General features: G+C 53.8%; 1 protein-coding gene across 1 annotated transcript in view; it reads left to right on the forward strand.

The window, feature by feature from the left end:
• SLC37A1 (solute carrier family 37 member 1) overlaps positions 1-11,821 on the forward strand; it is a gene marked incomplete at its 5' end in the record, with an annotated part of 60,472 nt that extends 48,651 nt beyond the window's left edge. Inside the window, 4 exons of the mRNA XM_079704376.1 lie at positions 675-753; positions 6,612-6,709; positions 10,378-10,442; positions 10,880-11,821. Of these exons, the coding sequence (XP_079560502.1) occupies positions 675-753; positions 6,612-6,709; positions 10,378-10,442; positions 10,880-10,895 (258 nt within the window). The 3' untranslated portion in view covers positions 10,896-11,821. The remainder of the gene's footprint in view (positions 1-674; positions 754-6,611; positions 6,710-10,377; positions 10,443-10,879) is intronic.
• Between the last annotated feature and the right edge of the window lie 3,696 nt (positions 11,822-15,517).

The following is a 15,517-nucleotide window of genomic DNA, read 5'->3' on the forward strand; positions in this document are numbered from 1 at the left end:
GCAGGTCCTCTGCCCTGGGGGAGGAAGAACACCTCCCCTTTCCTAAGGGGCAGGCTGTGCACAGGGATGTCCTCCCACAGAGGGCAGCATGGGGAGGGGGAAATGGAGTAACTTCTCAGGGGAGAAACCTGACAGCCCCACCTCCGCCAGGGGTCACCATCAACACCAGCAGCGATGTGTCATGTTGATGCACAGATGCCGGATAAGAGGTGATGAGCACGGCCCTTCACCTCCGTGGTCCCCCTCCCAGAACCCACACCCCACCCAATCACAAGAAACAAGGAAAGTCCCAGAAATAAAGTCTGAGAAGCTGTCACAGCCAAGAGGAGCCCCAGGAGACACAACGACTAAATGTTATTCAGTCCTGGGTGAGATCCTGGGACAGAGAGGGATTAAATTAGACACTAGGTAAAAACCCAGGGGGTCTGAATACAGTGTAGATTTTCGTGAGTACTGCATCGGTAGTGGGTCATTCATCATGAGAAACACAGCCGAAAGGTGTAAGATGTTAACACGGGAGAAAGTGGGAGCAGGGTTTGCCACACTCTGCTCTCTCTTTGCAAATTTTCCGTGACTCTAAGACTATTCTAAAATTAAAAGCATATCTAAAATCATGAGCATTTGCTCTGCTGTTGCTGGGACGTGTTTCACATTTGTGTTTCCCTCTCTTCTAGGGGACTCATAAAAGTCTGAAGGGAAACTCCCACGCCCTGGCCACCGTGACCGCCATCATTGATGGAACTGGGTCTGTAGGTACGTGGATGCTTTTAGCCCATCATTGTGGCCCTAGGGGAGACACATCGTCATATCCTAGTTAACAGACGCCCAGGATTCCAGTTGCCTTGGTGATATCAGGATCAGCTGGCCTTCTTAAAATGTGAGCAGATCAAAAGCACATGCAAACCCAGAGCAAACAGGTGGCTGGCCCTGCCTATCCTCTTTGTTCGGATGGTTCCAGAGGAGACCTGTGCACGTGGCTGGCAAAACAAGGTTTCCTCGGTCTGAAAGGAGGTGGACCCAGGTTTTCTTCCAAGCCGGTGGTGGGCAGACTATGGCTCATGGGCCACTGGGCCACTGACTGTTTATCACAGTCGTTTCAAGGGAGATAGAATCTTATTTCAATATAAATGACAGGTGAACTTGTGGGTCCCATGGCACACAAGCCTCCGAGTGTTACCAGCCCCGTTAAGGATCTTGGAGAGAATGCACTAGAATGTTCTGGAGGGAAAAGGAGCAAAATGAGCAACTCACCGCTCTGAGCTGGGCAGATGGGAGCTGGTAAACAGCAAGCCCGTCCTGATCCGTGAGTCAGAAGGCTGACAGCAATGTCCTTGACCTTTGTTGAGCCTCTTGGGAGGAGCATACAGACCGCAGGACCCCTCCCGCCAAGACCCCAGAGCTGCCTGCCCCGGGCTCCTGCGTTGGCGAGGGCCCCTCTCTGGAGACACGGGAACTGAAGCTGGGAGGTGGGCTGGAGTGGCCCCGATGGCTGCTGCGGAGGATCTCGGTTGCATCCTGATGTGTCACCTACTGCCCCAGGCCCCTGAAGTAGGGGGACAATGAGAGGGCAGGCCAGGTGGGGAGGGGCCCTGGGGGGTCTGGATCACCCTTGTAGCAGTAAACCAAGTGCTTCCCGGACAAAAGCGGCTCTGTAAGCACAGTTCCACCCGATACTGGCCTCTCCGTGGGCCCTCCTCGGTCCACCCTGTCTGGGGCGTACGGACCCCTCCCTGCCCAGGCTCAGGGCCTCTGTCCGCTGGCCCACCCTCCTCTGGAGCACCGTCCACCTGTCTGCTCTGTACTGTCCTCTCTCCCTGCACCTGAATGGAAGCCCCAGGAGGACAGGAGTTTGTTTCATTCTCGTTTGTATTCTGAGCCCCGAGACGGTGCCTGGGATGGAGCAGGCACTCAGTAAGTGGGTGAGGAAGGAATTGCCCGGTGGCTCTAAGACGGGAGATCGCAGGTGGGCCAGGCGGTCTCCCATCCAGGCTGTCGGGTTCGAAGATGCGGGGCCGGGTAGCAGAGGCCTCAGCCTGCACGGCTCCGTGGGACGGGGCCTCCCCGGTCCCTGCTCGTGTCGCACTGTGACAGTGGTCACCACTCTGATGTTCTCGGTGAGACCATCCCCTTGGGGGCACCTCTTGGGAATCGGGGTACAGGTCTGGGGTTAGGGTGGTGGGGCAGGGGCCCGTGCCGGGTGACGGGTGTCCGCAGCATGCCAGCACGCCCCCTCGGGCTCACGTGGCCCCTGAGAAGTTTCCCACGGCCTGGAAGATGCGCCGTCGGGAGACTCCTGGGCTGAGCACGGCTCTGAGGGGCTGTGTGACCCGGCAGCATCCTCTCTACATTCTGTCCACAGAGGGCTCTGTCTGAGTCAGTCCAGTGCCCACTGTGACACCCTTTTCTGAAAGCAAATTGGGAGCTTGGCCGGCAGCCCTGATTGCATTTTAAAGCAGAAGATGGGGGGTTAAAAAGAAGGAAATTGTGAAGTAGCCTAAAGAATACATTTTTCTTGATCTCCTTCTCAAAACAAGAGGGAAGCAGAAGTCCTTGGCCCAGGGTAGAAACTCTGCATCTCTAATCGGGGGCAGGCTCTGAGCCGCGGGAGGCACCAAAGCCCAGCTCTGGATGCCTGTCACCCCTCACGGAAGGAGGGCAGAGGCTAACTCAGACCATCTCTGACCTCTGCGCTCGCTGCAGGTCCTGCATCCGGGGTCTGGCTGAGACTGAGACTCCATGGGCTCTGGCAGCCCCAGTGCACCGGGACAGAGGAGGCGGTCGCCATGGAAACGGCATGCAGGCATGCAGACACCACTGTGTCTCCCCCACTGTTTCTCTGCCTAAGTGCTGCCCAAGTAGATGGAAGCAAAGCCAGGCTCAAGCGGGAATGCACACTGTTCCAGCAGAAATTCTGTTCACAAGGGCATTTACCCTGATGTATTTATTAAATGTTGTAAATGTTGGTTCCGACGGAGACAGCTCGACTAATTGTGAACAAGCTGGTGCCTTCTTGCAATTCACCAGAGCCAGACGGTTGCAGGGACACCAGTTCATGTGTGTGGTGCGTTCGCAGGGTTGAGAATGGCATCCCAGTGGGCTGCAAGGCTGGCTGTTTCTATATGTTTATGCAGAGCAATTAAAGAGAGCCCTGAATTTCTTCAAGTTAATTTTTATTTTCTCAAAGTAACACACAGTGTTACTTTAGAAACCAGATAGCAGTCTTAGAAACTTGCTATAATGCAAAATGCCAGCCCCCTGCCCACGCCCCCTCTGCCCCCTCTTTCTAGAAGCCATCACTTTCGACCAGTCTTTCCAGTCTTCCCCACATACACATTCCCAGGTTTCTTGATCCATCACCTTTCGACCTTCTCTGCTGTCCTCCTGGTGAGGAAGCTGGGGACCCTGCTCCCCAAGCCCCTCCTCTCCTCTCCTCCCCAGCCATCCTGACTGCTTCACTTCGCTCACTCTTGAGCCCAGAAATAAACTTTAACTGCACACCCTTAATATGCACATTTTTGTTTTTCCCCAAAGTAACAAATGTCCTGTTTTCCCTTTTGTTTACATTTCTGTCTCGGCTGTTCCTTCCTCTCCAGCATGGCCGGCAGCCTGCAAGGGGCCCTGCAGCCACGTGACCCCTGTGCTCTGCCTAGGACACGGCTCTCATCCCAGAGCTGCTTGTACCGCCCTCCTGCAAGCCCCATTCATGTCTTGCCCACGGTGGACCCCTGTTTCCTAGATCCCGTGTTTACTTCTCCTCTTTGGTGGAAAACGTCTCCTAGTAGCTTCCGAGGAATAGTTTGCAGGAGGCAGATTTGAGAGCTCGGGAGTCTGGGGGTTCTGGATTCAGTTCTCTCCCTTGGTGGATAGTCTGTCTGGGTATAGAATTCTAGCTGAGAGTCCTTTTTCTCCAGAATTCTAGTGTCTTCTAGCTCCCGTTGTCACCACAGAGAAGCCCGTTGTCACCCTTAGCCCAGGCCTCCACCTCTGACCTCTGGTCTTTCCTCTTGGAGGCCCCCAGGCTCGCTGTACCTCTGCAGCCTCTGTGCATCCCCCATGCCCTGGGTACCTGGGGCCCAGCCCGTCTGGAAACACATGCCCTGCATCCCTGGGAAAGTGTGCTGTGTTTTCTCTTTGACGAGTCTCCTCTACTGTTTCTGTCTTCCTAGGAAACCTATTCGTTGGATGTTTAACTTTCTGGATTCATCCTTCAATTTTCTTCTTTCCTTGCCTGACGATGTCTTTGAGGTTGTCCTCTACTTTCTCAGAGATGTTCTTGGCTTTCCTCTCCAACTTCCGTACTGAACTTTTTAGTTCAGGCATCACAATGTTATATTCATTAGTGTCATTCTGCCCTTTTAGTGCATCCTGTTCTTACTTCTTGGATGCGGTGTTGTGAGATTGAATGCTGTGAAATTGCTGAAGTTGGATGGTTTTCAGACACAAAAGTGGGAGTTTCGCATGATTCAACTTATTTTTCTGTTAGTTCTCGGAGGGTATGACATTTTCCTGGGAATGTTCTTCTCCACAGCTTCTTTATTTCCTCCAGATTCCCCCTCCTCCCAGCTTGTTTGCTTTCACGTTGAGGCTTTCCTCTACACAGGTGAACCTTGGCCATCCCGTCATATATTCATATTTAAGACGGAGCCACTAAGAACTCGTCAGAAGCCCTTTCTGCATGGGGGGCATGTCAACTGCTGGTCTTCAGGGTCCGACTGGGGTCTGGAGGAGGAGACTCCCCCCCCAGGACCCACAGGGGTGTGACCTCACTGCCAGCATTCTTGGCACTGGGAGGCAAGGTTAAGCTTCTGCTCTCCTGGGGGGTGGGTGTGTGGGGGGGTGATCACTGTGTAGTGATGCTGAGGAGGAGAAACCTGGGATCAGAGGGGCCGGAGGGTCGTATCTAACAGTTCATTATAGAAGAGTCTCAGCCAGATCCCGTTTTCTCCTCCTGCCCCCGCTCCCCTGCCTCGTGCACTTGGGCAGTCTGGCTCTGAGCTGGGAGTCCCCGGCCCCTTCTCGTGAGCAAGGGAAACCGTGCCAGTCACGCCCTTTAAATCCCATCCTCAAAAGCAGTGCCTTCTCTCATCCACCCGTCTCCTTGTGGGTTTTAATTTTTTTTAACTCAGCTATGGTTCATCCTGGGGTGTTCGGGAGGGAAGAGATAAGCCGTGTGAACAATCCACGTTTACCTGGAGTCCTTCTGTGACTTTCAAAAAACACGATTGCTTCTCCGATTGTAAAAGTAGTAAGCACGCTTTGTGAGCACTTAGAACAACACTAGCACATCTAACATAGGAAAGACCCTCATCATCCTGTCTCTCAGCAGTTAAATCTCAGTAACTTGGTGTGAATTCTCCATGCTTCTTCCTGTTCCAAGCCACTGAACCATCCTACACGCGTTTCATAACTTATTCCAGTCTCTCTTAGGAAAATAAACAACTGCTGCAACAAACATTCTTAAACGGATATCTTTGGATATTTTGAGGAATATTTGCTTTCTTTTGTTTTATCGTTTTTTTTGTTTGTTTGTTTGTTTTTGCGGTACGCGGGCCTCTCACTGCTGTGGCCTCTCCCGTTGTGGAGCACAGGCTCCGGACGTGCAGGCTCAGCGGCCATGGCTCACGGGCCCAGCCGCTCCGCGGTATGTGGGATCTTCCCGGACCGGGGCACAAACCCGTGTCCCCTGCATCGGCAGGCGGACTCTCAACCACTGCGCCACCAGGGAAGCCCTGTTTTATCGTTTTTTTAAAAATTATTTTGACATAATTTGAGACTTACAAAAAGGTTTCAAAAATAGTACAAAGAAATCACATTTGCTTTATCATTCCCTCTCCCTCCCTCTCTCTCTCTTTTCTCTGTCGCTATACATACACACCCACACACGGGCGCATATGTATACACACGTGCGTATATACTTATGAATATACACGTGCATGTTTTTTCCCAAACCACTTAAGAGTAAATTGCAGACATGCTGCCCCTTTTACCAATAGCTATGTATTCAGCGTGTATTACCCCAAAACAAGAAATTCCTGGTATAACCCCAGTACAATGATCAGAATCAGGAAGTTAACAGTGGTACAGTATTAATATCTACGAACCTTATTCATATTTAACCAAACATTTTTATAGCATAAGAATATCTAAGGTTGTGCATTAGGTTCTGACTACTTTATAATAATTTTTTAATGGAATTGTTGGGTCAAAAGAATGGTTATTGTAAAGTGAAGACACATTTTTAGATTTGCGTCCAAAAAAAGCTTGTACCAATCCTGCCTTCACCAGTACAAGTACCAGGCTTGTTTATCCCTTATCAATCTGACAGGTGAGAGTGAAATTTTAGCGTTTAATGTGGTTTTCTTTTTTTGGGCCATGTGCTGTGGCTTGCGGGATCTTAGTTCCCCAACCAGGGATTGAACCCGTGCCCCCTGAAGTGGAAGCTTGACATCTTAACCACTGGACCGCCAGGGAAGTCCCCTTAATGTGCTCTTTTAAGTTAGGAGTAAGGTGTTGAGCACCTTCCTGTATATTTACTGGGCCTGGGTATTGGGTAGTCACGTTCCAGAGTTTTCTGCACACAGCACCACGCGTGTCCCTTTGCCTCGTTCCAGGAGCAGCGCTGGGCCCGTTGCTGGCCGGGCTCCTCTCCCCGTCGGGATGGAGCAACGTGTTCTACATGCTGATGTTTGCAGACGCCTGTGCCTTAGTGGTGAGTCATCTTGCTTTTCACCCAAGCAGCTTTCACGAGTGTCTCTGTGGCTCTCCGCCAAACACCAGTGGCACTTTTTCCTGCAGACTCCTGCGGCTCTTGGCAGAGTTTGGGCCGGTGACAGACCCCTAAATGTTCGTGGTCCTAGGCCCTTTCTCTGGTTTAAACAGATGTCCGAAGCAGCAGCAGGTGGTTTCCAGCAGGATGGGAGAGAGGCTGAGAGGGGGCTCGTGTGTGCCTCGGGCGGGTTCTTGAGCCCCTCTGCTCTGAAGCGTCCACCTGTGAAGTGGGCAGAATAACAGCACCAGGGACGGGATCACTGTGGGGATTAAAGGGGACGGTGCACCGAGCTGGCCTCCCACCCGGTGCCACGACTGCTCCCGTACCCCTCCTGCCCCCAGTCGGCCGCACTGGGGAAGCAGCTGGTTCCCGCACCCAAAGGGCTGGAGTTCAGAACAGGAGCCAGGGCCGCCCATGCAGCGCTGAGCACTGCGGTCTCTGTGCCCCATGTGTGTCCCCTCCTGCACACGAAGGTCGGAGGCTTTCCCCGGGATGGAGAAGGCCGGTCCCGACGGCACAGCCCTGCAGCAGCCACCTGCAAGAGTGGCCACCGTGCCCCCCGACTGGTCACCCAGCGCAGGGTCCCAGACCTGAAGCCACCGTCTCCTCCGCATCACCCGGAAAACCAAATGTTGATCCCATTACAAATGAGCTGAGGATCTTGGAAATACCAACTCCATCAATGAAATGAAACTTTTATATTTTCATTCCCGGAAGCCCTAAGACACAGCTCCCCCCATTTCATACAGAATCAAATACCGACTCTCAACCTGTGAACCTGTTAGGTGATAAAAGCAGCTCTTCAATTAAGTCCCCAGATTATTTCCGCCAAGTAGCAGTGAAACTTCCATCGTTATGGCTGTTTAAGGCTGAAAACACTTCAATTTCAGAAATACCAGGTAATATATACACTAAACTCGTAAGAAAGGAAAGGATATCCCCAGGACCCCAGAATGTAAAGATAACTAAAATAAGTACCCAAGCTGATGCTGGAGCAGCCAGGGTGAGTCGTCGGTCTCAGGAATTGAGGGGCTGGATGGTTATGCCTCCCCTCCCACAGCCCTGGGACTAAGAGGCGAGGTGCTGGGCTGGCCCAGGATGCAGAGCTGGAAGTGGAGACCCCTCGTCAAGCCCGGACCGTCGGGGGTCCCTGCGTGTAGTGAAAGCATGCACGTTTGCACACTGGTACAGAAGACAGCCAGGATCTGTGCCGTCTCAGCCCACACGCCAGACTGGGGGGAAGTCTTCCCTGAGAACTTTTAGCCATGGACCTGCTTACAGTAACCTCCCATTTTTAAACTTAGCATTATGTAAATATTACATAACACCTACAAAAAAATTAAGTACAGTTGGTTCTAGGGTGGTGATGTACCTGGTTCTTCGGCAGAAGCAAATCCCAAATCATGTGAGAGGGACAAAGCTCACCGCCCGCTGCGTGGGGTCTCTAACACCCAGCTGCAGATGAGCTCACACTCCCAAATCAGGAAACAGTAGGAAACGGCCTGCTGTGATGGAGTGACACGCACAAGAAACAGACCCCCAAGCGGCAGGTAAAAGGGTTATCAGATAAACTGTAAAAATAAACACTTGTAACATTACTAAGATGATCATACTGAGTGAAGTAAGTCAGAAAGGGAAAGGCAAATACCATATGATAATACCTATATGTGGAATCTAAAATATGGCACAAATGAGCCCATCTTCAAAACAGAAACAAACAGGCATAGAGAACAGACTGTGGTGGCCAAGGGGGAGGGGGAGTGGGGGAGGGAAGGATTGGGAGTTTGGGGTCAGCAGATGCCAACTAGTATATATAGAGGATGGATACACAACAAGGTCCTACTGTAGAGCACAGGGAACTATATTCAATATCCTGTGAGAAACCATCATGGAAAAGAATATAAAAAAAGATTGTCTAGGGCTTCCCTGGTGGCGCAGTGGTTGGGAGTCCGCCTGCCGATGCAGGGGACGTGGGTTCGTGCCCCGGTCCGGGAAGATCCCACATGCCACGGAGCGGCTGGGCCCGTGAGCCATGGCCGCTGAGCCTGCGCGTCTGGAGCCTGTGCTCCACAATGGGAGAGGCCACAGCAGTGAGAGGCCCACATACCGCAAAAAAAAAAAAAAGATTGTCTATATGTGTATAACTGAGTCACTTTGCTGTACAGCAGAGACTGGCTCCACATTGTAAATCAACTAGACTCCAATTAAAAAAAGATGAAAAAAAAATTACTAAAGATGGCAAAGAAGGACCTGAATTCATGTGCAAAGAACAAGAACTAAAAAAGACAGAGCTGGTGACACACAGGTATAAGGAAATCATCCAGAATGCAGCCCAGAAAGAGAAAGATGGAAAATACTAGGGAGCAGATAGAGATTGGAGGCTCAGATGAGACGGCCCAGCACCGTCCAGGAGGAGTCCCAGAGGAAGAAACTGGAGAACCTGAGGTCGAAGCAGTCGTTGAAGAGAAAAGAGCTGGGTGTGAGGGGTGTGGGAGAGAGTCCAAGCGGACCTGTGGTCGCCAGCGGACGGCACACTGGCCTGGAAACCCCGACGCCAGTTACTTACAGGAAACTCACCTGAAATGTCAGCAAGGACGAAAGGGAAAACACATAACAGGCAAACAATAACTGCGAGGCTGAGGCACCGGCTAGGTTAGATGAGAGACTACAGCCAGAATCGCTGCGGGAGATAGAGCAAGAAGGACAGTCAGCAGACGGCCGGTGGTTCCCCTGAGGACAGTCTTTTCAGCCTTAAAGACCAGACACGCCTCTTCTCTTCTGGGGTCAGTAGGCCAGTTTCACCTCCTGCCACGTCTGAGGCTGGACCTCCGCGAACCCGGCAGGTGACCCTGGGGGCCTGCGCACTGTCCGGCTGTGATCACGCCTGGGGCCCTGCTCTCCCTCTGACCCCCGTCACACGGGGCTGCAGCCACCTGGGCGGGCTCTGGGGCCAAGAGGCCCTCTCCCTGCTGGGCAGTGCACACAGACGGCCGCTTCTGTCACGTCTGAGAAGTTGGTGGGGCGGCCAGCAGGCCCTGAGGCGGCACGGCCGGGGAAGCTACCCCAGGAAACAGGGCTGCTCCAAGGGTGGCCGGGCAGCCTCCGGTGCCGCTGGCTGCGAACCCTCGCCTGGTCCTCAGTCACCCTAGTCTCCCGCAGTGTCACCGTGACCATGGGTCACCTTGTCCTCACTCTCTTTTTCCCATGTGGACACTTTATAACTGGACTGGTTTCATTTTAAACAGACATCCTTCTGGCTGAAATCTGTCCTAAGGGCTTTATTCCCAGGAGCACGGCCTCCGCAGTGACACACGGGACTCAGTGCCTAGCAGCCCTGCCCTGGGACCTGGCCCGTGGGCAGCTGTGCGGAGCACTCCCGCCGCTCTGCTTGAGGCTTTTAAGTTCTTTACGTTCTGAGGAAGAGGCCCCTCTGTGGGCAGCCGGTCCCCAGTGCCCCACGGGAGAGCCGCAGACACAGTGAACTTGAGCGCCCGCTGGGTTGGGCTCCCGGGGGGAGGGTCTGCTCCGGCACCCTCCCGGTGACAGCAGGGCACCACCCCCAGGGTCTCCCAGCAGTAACCGTGGCCTTGTCTTTGCTCTGGGTGCAGTTCCTGCTCCGCCTCATACACAAGGAGCTGAGTTGCCCAGGGTCGGCGACGGGAAACCAACCTCTGTAAGTGCACCCTGCCCCCTGCGCCCTGCGCCCCTCAGCCTCTGAGCGCCAGCCCGGCCTGTCTGCTGCCACACCTGCTCTCCTAAAAGACCACGCCTCCCCCGTGGTCCCTGGCACTGCACGCCTCATTCACGCTCATTTTTCCTTTCCTGATCAATACCTGGTGTGGATACGATCCCGGCAATCTCTCCTCAAAATGGAGGGAAAAAATGTGGGAAATTTGCCTCTTTTGTTCTGTTCTTTGAGCTGCAGCTTTCGGACAAACAGAGCAGCTCCCAGGCTCAGCCTGCCTCTGCTCCGCCTTGCTGTGTCCTCTCCCCTTTTCTGTCCCCAAGGCCTCAGGACGGGAAGGGAGAGGCTCCAGGCTCTGCGCTTGGGGCATGCATTGAGCGCTGCAGGCTGGGTGACCAGCTGCTGTTTCACCCTTCCTCTTGCAGGTTTAAGGAGCACTGACCCCTCGAGTCCCGTGGAGGGAGGCTGGGCCAGTCCTCCACAAACTGTCTTTCAAGGAAGAGTTCAAATAAAGGATCCTGTGTTGAAAAGAGTGATTTACCCTTGCCTTTTGCACATTCACCTGGGAAAGACACACAAGCCACTTTGAGAAATCCTGGTACTATGTCAGCCGGGCCGTGGAGCTCCCCGGCAGTGGTGGAGCAGCTCGTGGGCAGTGCTGGCTGCCGCCCGCTGAGCCCCACGCACTGGCACCTCGGGGCGCCGGGTGGCCCCTCCGCATCCTGCGTGGCAGCGGCCGGGACTGGTGTGCGGCGCCCAGGGGAGCCTCGGTCTCTCTCAGGTATTTCAGCGCGGGATGTCGGAGTGGGTGGAGCTCAGATGGCAGGAACGTGCCGGGGGACAGTCAGGATGTTGCAGGCGGTCGGGTGAGACTGCCTGCAGAGACGCCTCTGCGAGGACAAAGCTGACGCCTGCATCAAAACCAAGACAGAGCTCAGACCCATCATGTCACCTAAAAGATGTCCCCAGCGCTTCCCCCTGTTCTGCACCCACCCGGAAACGGTCCAGGGTGGACTGCGGTGAAGCCGTCAAAGCCTGTGGACAGGCTGGAGGACAGATGGCTGCCCCGGAACCCCGGGGGTTCCCGTCACCAGAGCCCCAAGGGCCCCGAAGCCACTGGCCCCAGGTGGGGTCGCGGGGGGGACGCAGCGAGGCCGGGCCCCCAGCCCAGCCCTCTGTCTCCCCCATGACACCACGCACAGACCTGGGCCTGTCCTTGGCGACACAGCACTGGAGCGGATTTATTTATTGAAATGGGTAATGTGTTACAGAAGCTTAGGGAACATACGTGGCATCTTGTTATTGATTCAGACAAACTCCGATTGTTCTCTGACCACTTGTTGCCTCGGGTGTTGCCTCTCGGTTGTTGACCTTTGAAATAAAATGTTTAAAAAAAAAACAAACTCAGGCAGAATGTCAGTTATTTCTGCTCACATCTCCGTAACATTCAAAAAAGAAAACTTCCAAATAGAGCCTCGGGCTCTTGGTTTCCTCAGGGTCGGACATGGTCCGTGGTTTTGCAGCTGGAAGCAGAGACCGTTTCCAGCAAAGCCAGCGGCTGGAGATTTTGTAAATCATGTGATGCAAGGAATACCCCAAGGCTTGTCCTTGACGATGAAATGTCACACCGGCAGGGGCAGGGCTGCACTTGAACACTGCACAGTTCAGGGCAGGCTTTCAGACGTCCTTCTTAGAACAGGCATCTTCTAAGGTGACACACGTCTCTGTCAGACAGGGTGCCGCGTGTTAACACCTATGCACTGAAAGGCAGACTGTCCCTGGGGCCGTGGTCAGGGTCTGGCCGTAGATCACAGCCATCTTGTGGTCCCCGCTCTCCAGTGGAGGGCAGGCGAGGTGAGGGCTCTTCTGAGCACTGGTCCTCACAGGGAGCTTGCTTTTTCATTAACCAGAGTTACTTACACACTTGGAAAGTTTCCTCCTCCTAAAGATAAAATTTCCATCGACGTCCAGTGGATTCCGCACCGTTTCGCGCACACGGTTCCCTCAGCCTCATCCTCCTATCCCTCCGGGATCCTGTGTTTCATCCTCTGCCTCTGGCCCACACGTCATTCTCCCTCCCTGCCCTTAAGGGCTGTAAGCCTCCTTCTCGCCTGGCCTCCAGGGATCTTGGTGGCCTGAGCTTGCCTGTGCCCTGCAGGCTGCGGCCCTCTTGCTACCATATGGCCTCTGTCCTTCTTTCTTTACTAAATTGCATCAACAAGGGCAGGAAAAGGCTCGGAGCTCCCGCCTCAGAGCACAGTTCTGTCTGGGGCCTGAGCTGCTCAGATGCCCAGGTGAGGTCTTGAGCTGACCCAATTCAATTTTGCACCTTCCCCGAAGAATAGCTACCCTCTGCTGTGGTCCAGCAACAGAAAGCTTTCTAGGAGGCGATCGTTGTTTTTCCCAACCCAGGGCACTAAGGTATTAGAAGAAAATCTTCCACAACCCACAGAGGAAGAGGGACAGCTGTTCTGAGCCTGCAAAGGGACAGCAGACAACGCCCTTGGAGGGGAGAGTGGACCCCTTTAGAAAAGGAGGCTCACACATGGCTATTTTTTTAAAGCCGCTTGGCTGAAGCATTCTCTGTCCATGATGGAAGATTTCATCCTGACTTTTAAGGAAAAAAGTATATGATTTCAGTATAAAACTACATCATTGTTTCATTCCGTGCAGTAGCTGGGATAATATCCTTCTGCAGATAGCCAGCCGTGGTGCCTGCATGCTTGTATTCATGTGGAAATGTAACTCTGCCCTTCTTGATTTATACGTCAGTAAGATTTTCCTATTCAAATCCATAAAAAATGCCCAGGATGGGCTTCCCTGGTGGCGCAGCGGTTGAGAGTCCGCCTGCCGATGCAGGGGACATGGGTTCGTGCCCCGGTCCGGGAGGATCCCACATGCCGCAGAGCGGCTGGGCCTGTGAGCCATGGCCGCTGAGCCTGTGCGTCCGGAGCCTGTGCTCCGCAACGGGAGAGGCCACAACAGTGAGAGGCCCGCGTTCCACAAAAAAAAAAAAAAAAAAAAAAAATGCCCAGGATGATTGAAATGCAAGCTTGTGACAGGGGCAGTGAAGGAGCCAAGGGCAGGGCTACAGCCCTCCAATCACAAAGGAAAGAGAAACTGGTCCTAGAAACTCGCCATAGTAAAGAGCCCCTCAAAGTCAAAAACCAGAACCCCCTCCGATCACCAGCTTGTAAAATCCAATAAAGATAAATTACTGGAAAAAATGAGCTGGAAAAAGAATACAAGTCATAATTTTTTATCATGAGATTCAATACACATACAAGCACTCTGCCACATTGCTGTGGAAGTTTGTGAATGCTTACTCCCCTCTCTGCTCACCCTTTATAAAAAATTTTACTGGAGTCGAGTTGATTTACAACGTTGGCGTTAGTTGCAGGTGTACAGCAAAGTGATTCAGTTACACATACACATACATTCATTCTTCTTCAGGTTCTTTTCCCATATAGGTCATTACAGAATATTGAGTAGAGTTCCCTGTGCTCTACAGTAGGACCTTGTTGGCTGTCTATTTTATATATAGTCGTGTGTGTATGTGAATCCCAAACTCCTAATTCATCCCTCCCCCGCAACCCACGTTTCCCCTTCAGTAACCATCCATTTGTTTTCGAAATCTGCTCAGCTTATCGTGAACTGTAACCAGTGACCCACCAGACACACCCGGAATAGGAGGGAAACTTGCAGGGCAGGGAGCTGCGTGGCTGCCCCAACCCCGGGGATGGGGGCTCCAGGGTGGATGGCTTGGAGGCTGGCTGTGGGGGTGCAGGGGCTGCTGTGGGTGACCCACACTGTGCGTCACGTGAAGGCTCCCCAAGGAGCCTCAGCAGCCTGGCTTCCGGGGTGCCCCAGGTCCGCGAGGCTGGGAAGTGCCAGCAGCTCCTCTGCTGACTGGCCGGGCTGGCAGGCTTCTGTTTCTCCAACCAGAGCGCAGTGTCAAAGGAACACATGGGCCCCTTGTTCAAAAGTCAGAAGAAAGTGCTGTTGAAAGTACTAGAATATGGACCGTTCTCCCTCTTCCCTGGGAAGAGGCAGTGGGAGACAGGATCCCGGGGCCGCTGAGGATCCAGCCCTACAGCCCCTTAACACTGCCCCACCGGGCTTCACTACAAACCACAGACCCAGAGAGAACACCCTGCAGGACTCTACACCGCAACGGCAGAGCAGGAAACCCATGCACAGGGCCCTTGGCTGCGGCGGCCGGGGCCTGTGAAGCCATCACGGCGACGCCGCTGCCCCACCCAGGCTTAGACAGGACCTGCAGGCCAGACGGGGAGCCCTGGGCCAGAGTCAGCCGGAGGGGGCTCGCGTGCTCTCCCTGCCACTGTGCGGCCCCTGCCCGTCGTGCGGCCCGTTCGGGTTAGGGTGGCCTGTGGGCGCCCTCCTCTAGGGTGTCCGAAATGTACCCCCCCACACCAGGAACGGACACGGGTTCTGGGCTCGTCCTGTTACGGACCAGGGTTCTTGGCTTCCTTAACCAATAGAAGTTGATCAGAGGCCAGACAAGAAATTCAGGCAGGGCTTTACTGGGGCCCCTGCTGCAGCGGGCGGGATCGGCAACAGACCGCAGGTTCCCTTGCCTGCCTGCTCCCCGAGGGGGGGCGAGCTGTTCCTTACATGGGGTGAGGGTAGGGTGTGTCCAGGGGTCAGGCCGGAGGGTGGCTTAGGTGGTCTGCCCACCCCTTAGGTGGTGGTGTGTGCAGGGGGCATGTGCAGTGCCCTGCTTTTGCTCTTGGCTCTTCAGAAGTGGCACTTGGGTTTTGGTCTTTTTATACCTTGCTGTCATTAATTTGCCCCAGCTGTGCCTGCACGCAGTTATGTTTAGTCCCTTATAGTTTCTTTGTATTTTGTTGCTTGAGGAGACGTTTGTCCAGGTGCAAGCCTTGCAGCAAAGGGTCCCGGGTCCCAGCCTGTCTCAGTCCTTCCAGGGGCTGGGCTGACCTGCCTCTCCAGCTGAGCCAGTCAGTTCCTTTCAAGTCACCCTTTCACCAGCCAGCCTGGTGTCACTGTCCCCTGAAGGCTCAGACTTCCTGATATGCTTCTAA

Source organism: Hyperoodon ampullatus (assembly GCF_949752795.1).
Source record: "Hyperoodon ampullatus genome assembly, chromosome: 5".
Classification (NCBI taxonomy): domain Eukaryota; kingdom Metazoa; phylum Chordata; class Mammalia; order Artiodactyla; family Ziphiidae; genus Hyperoodon; species Hyperoodon ampullatus.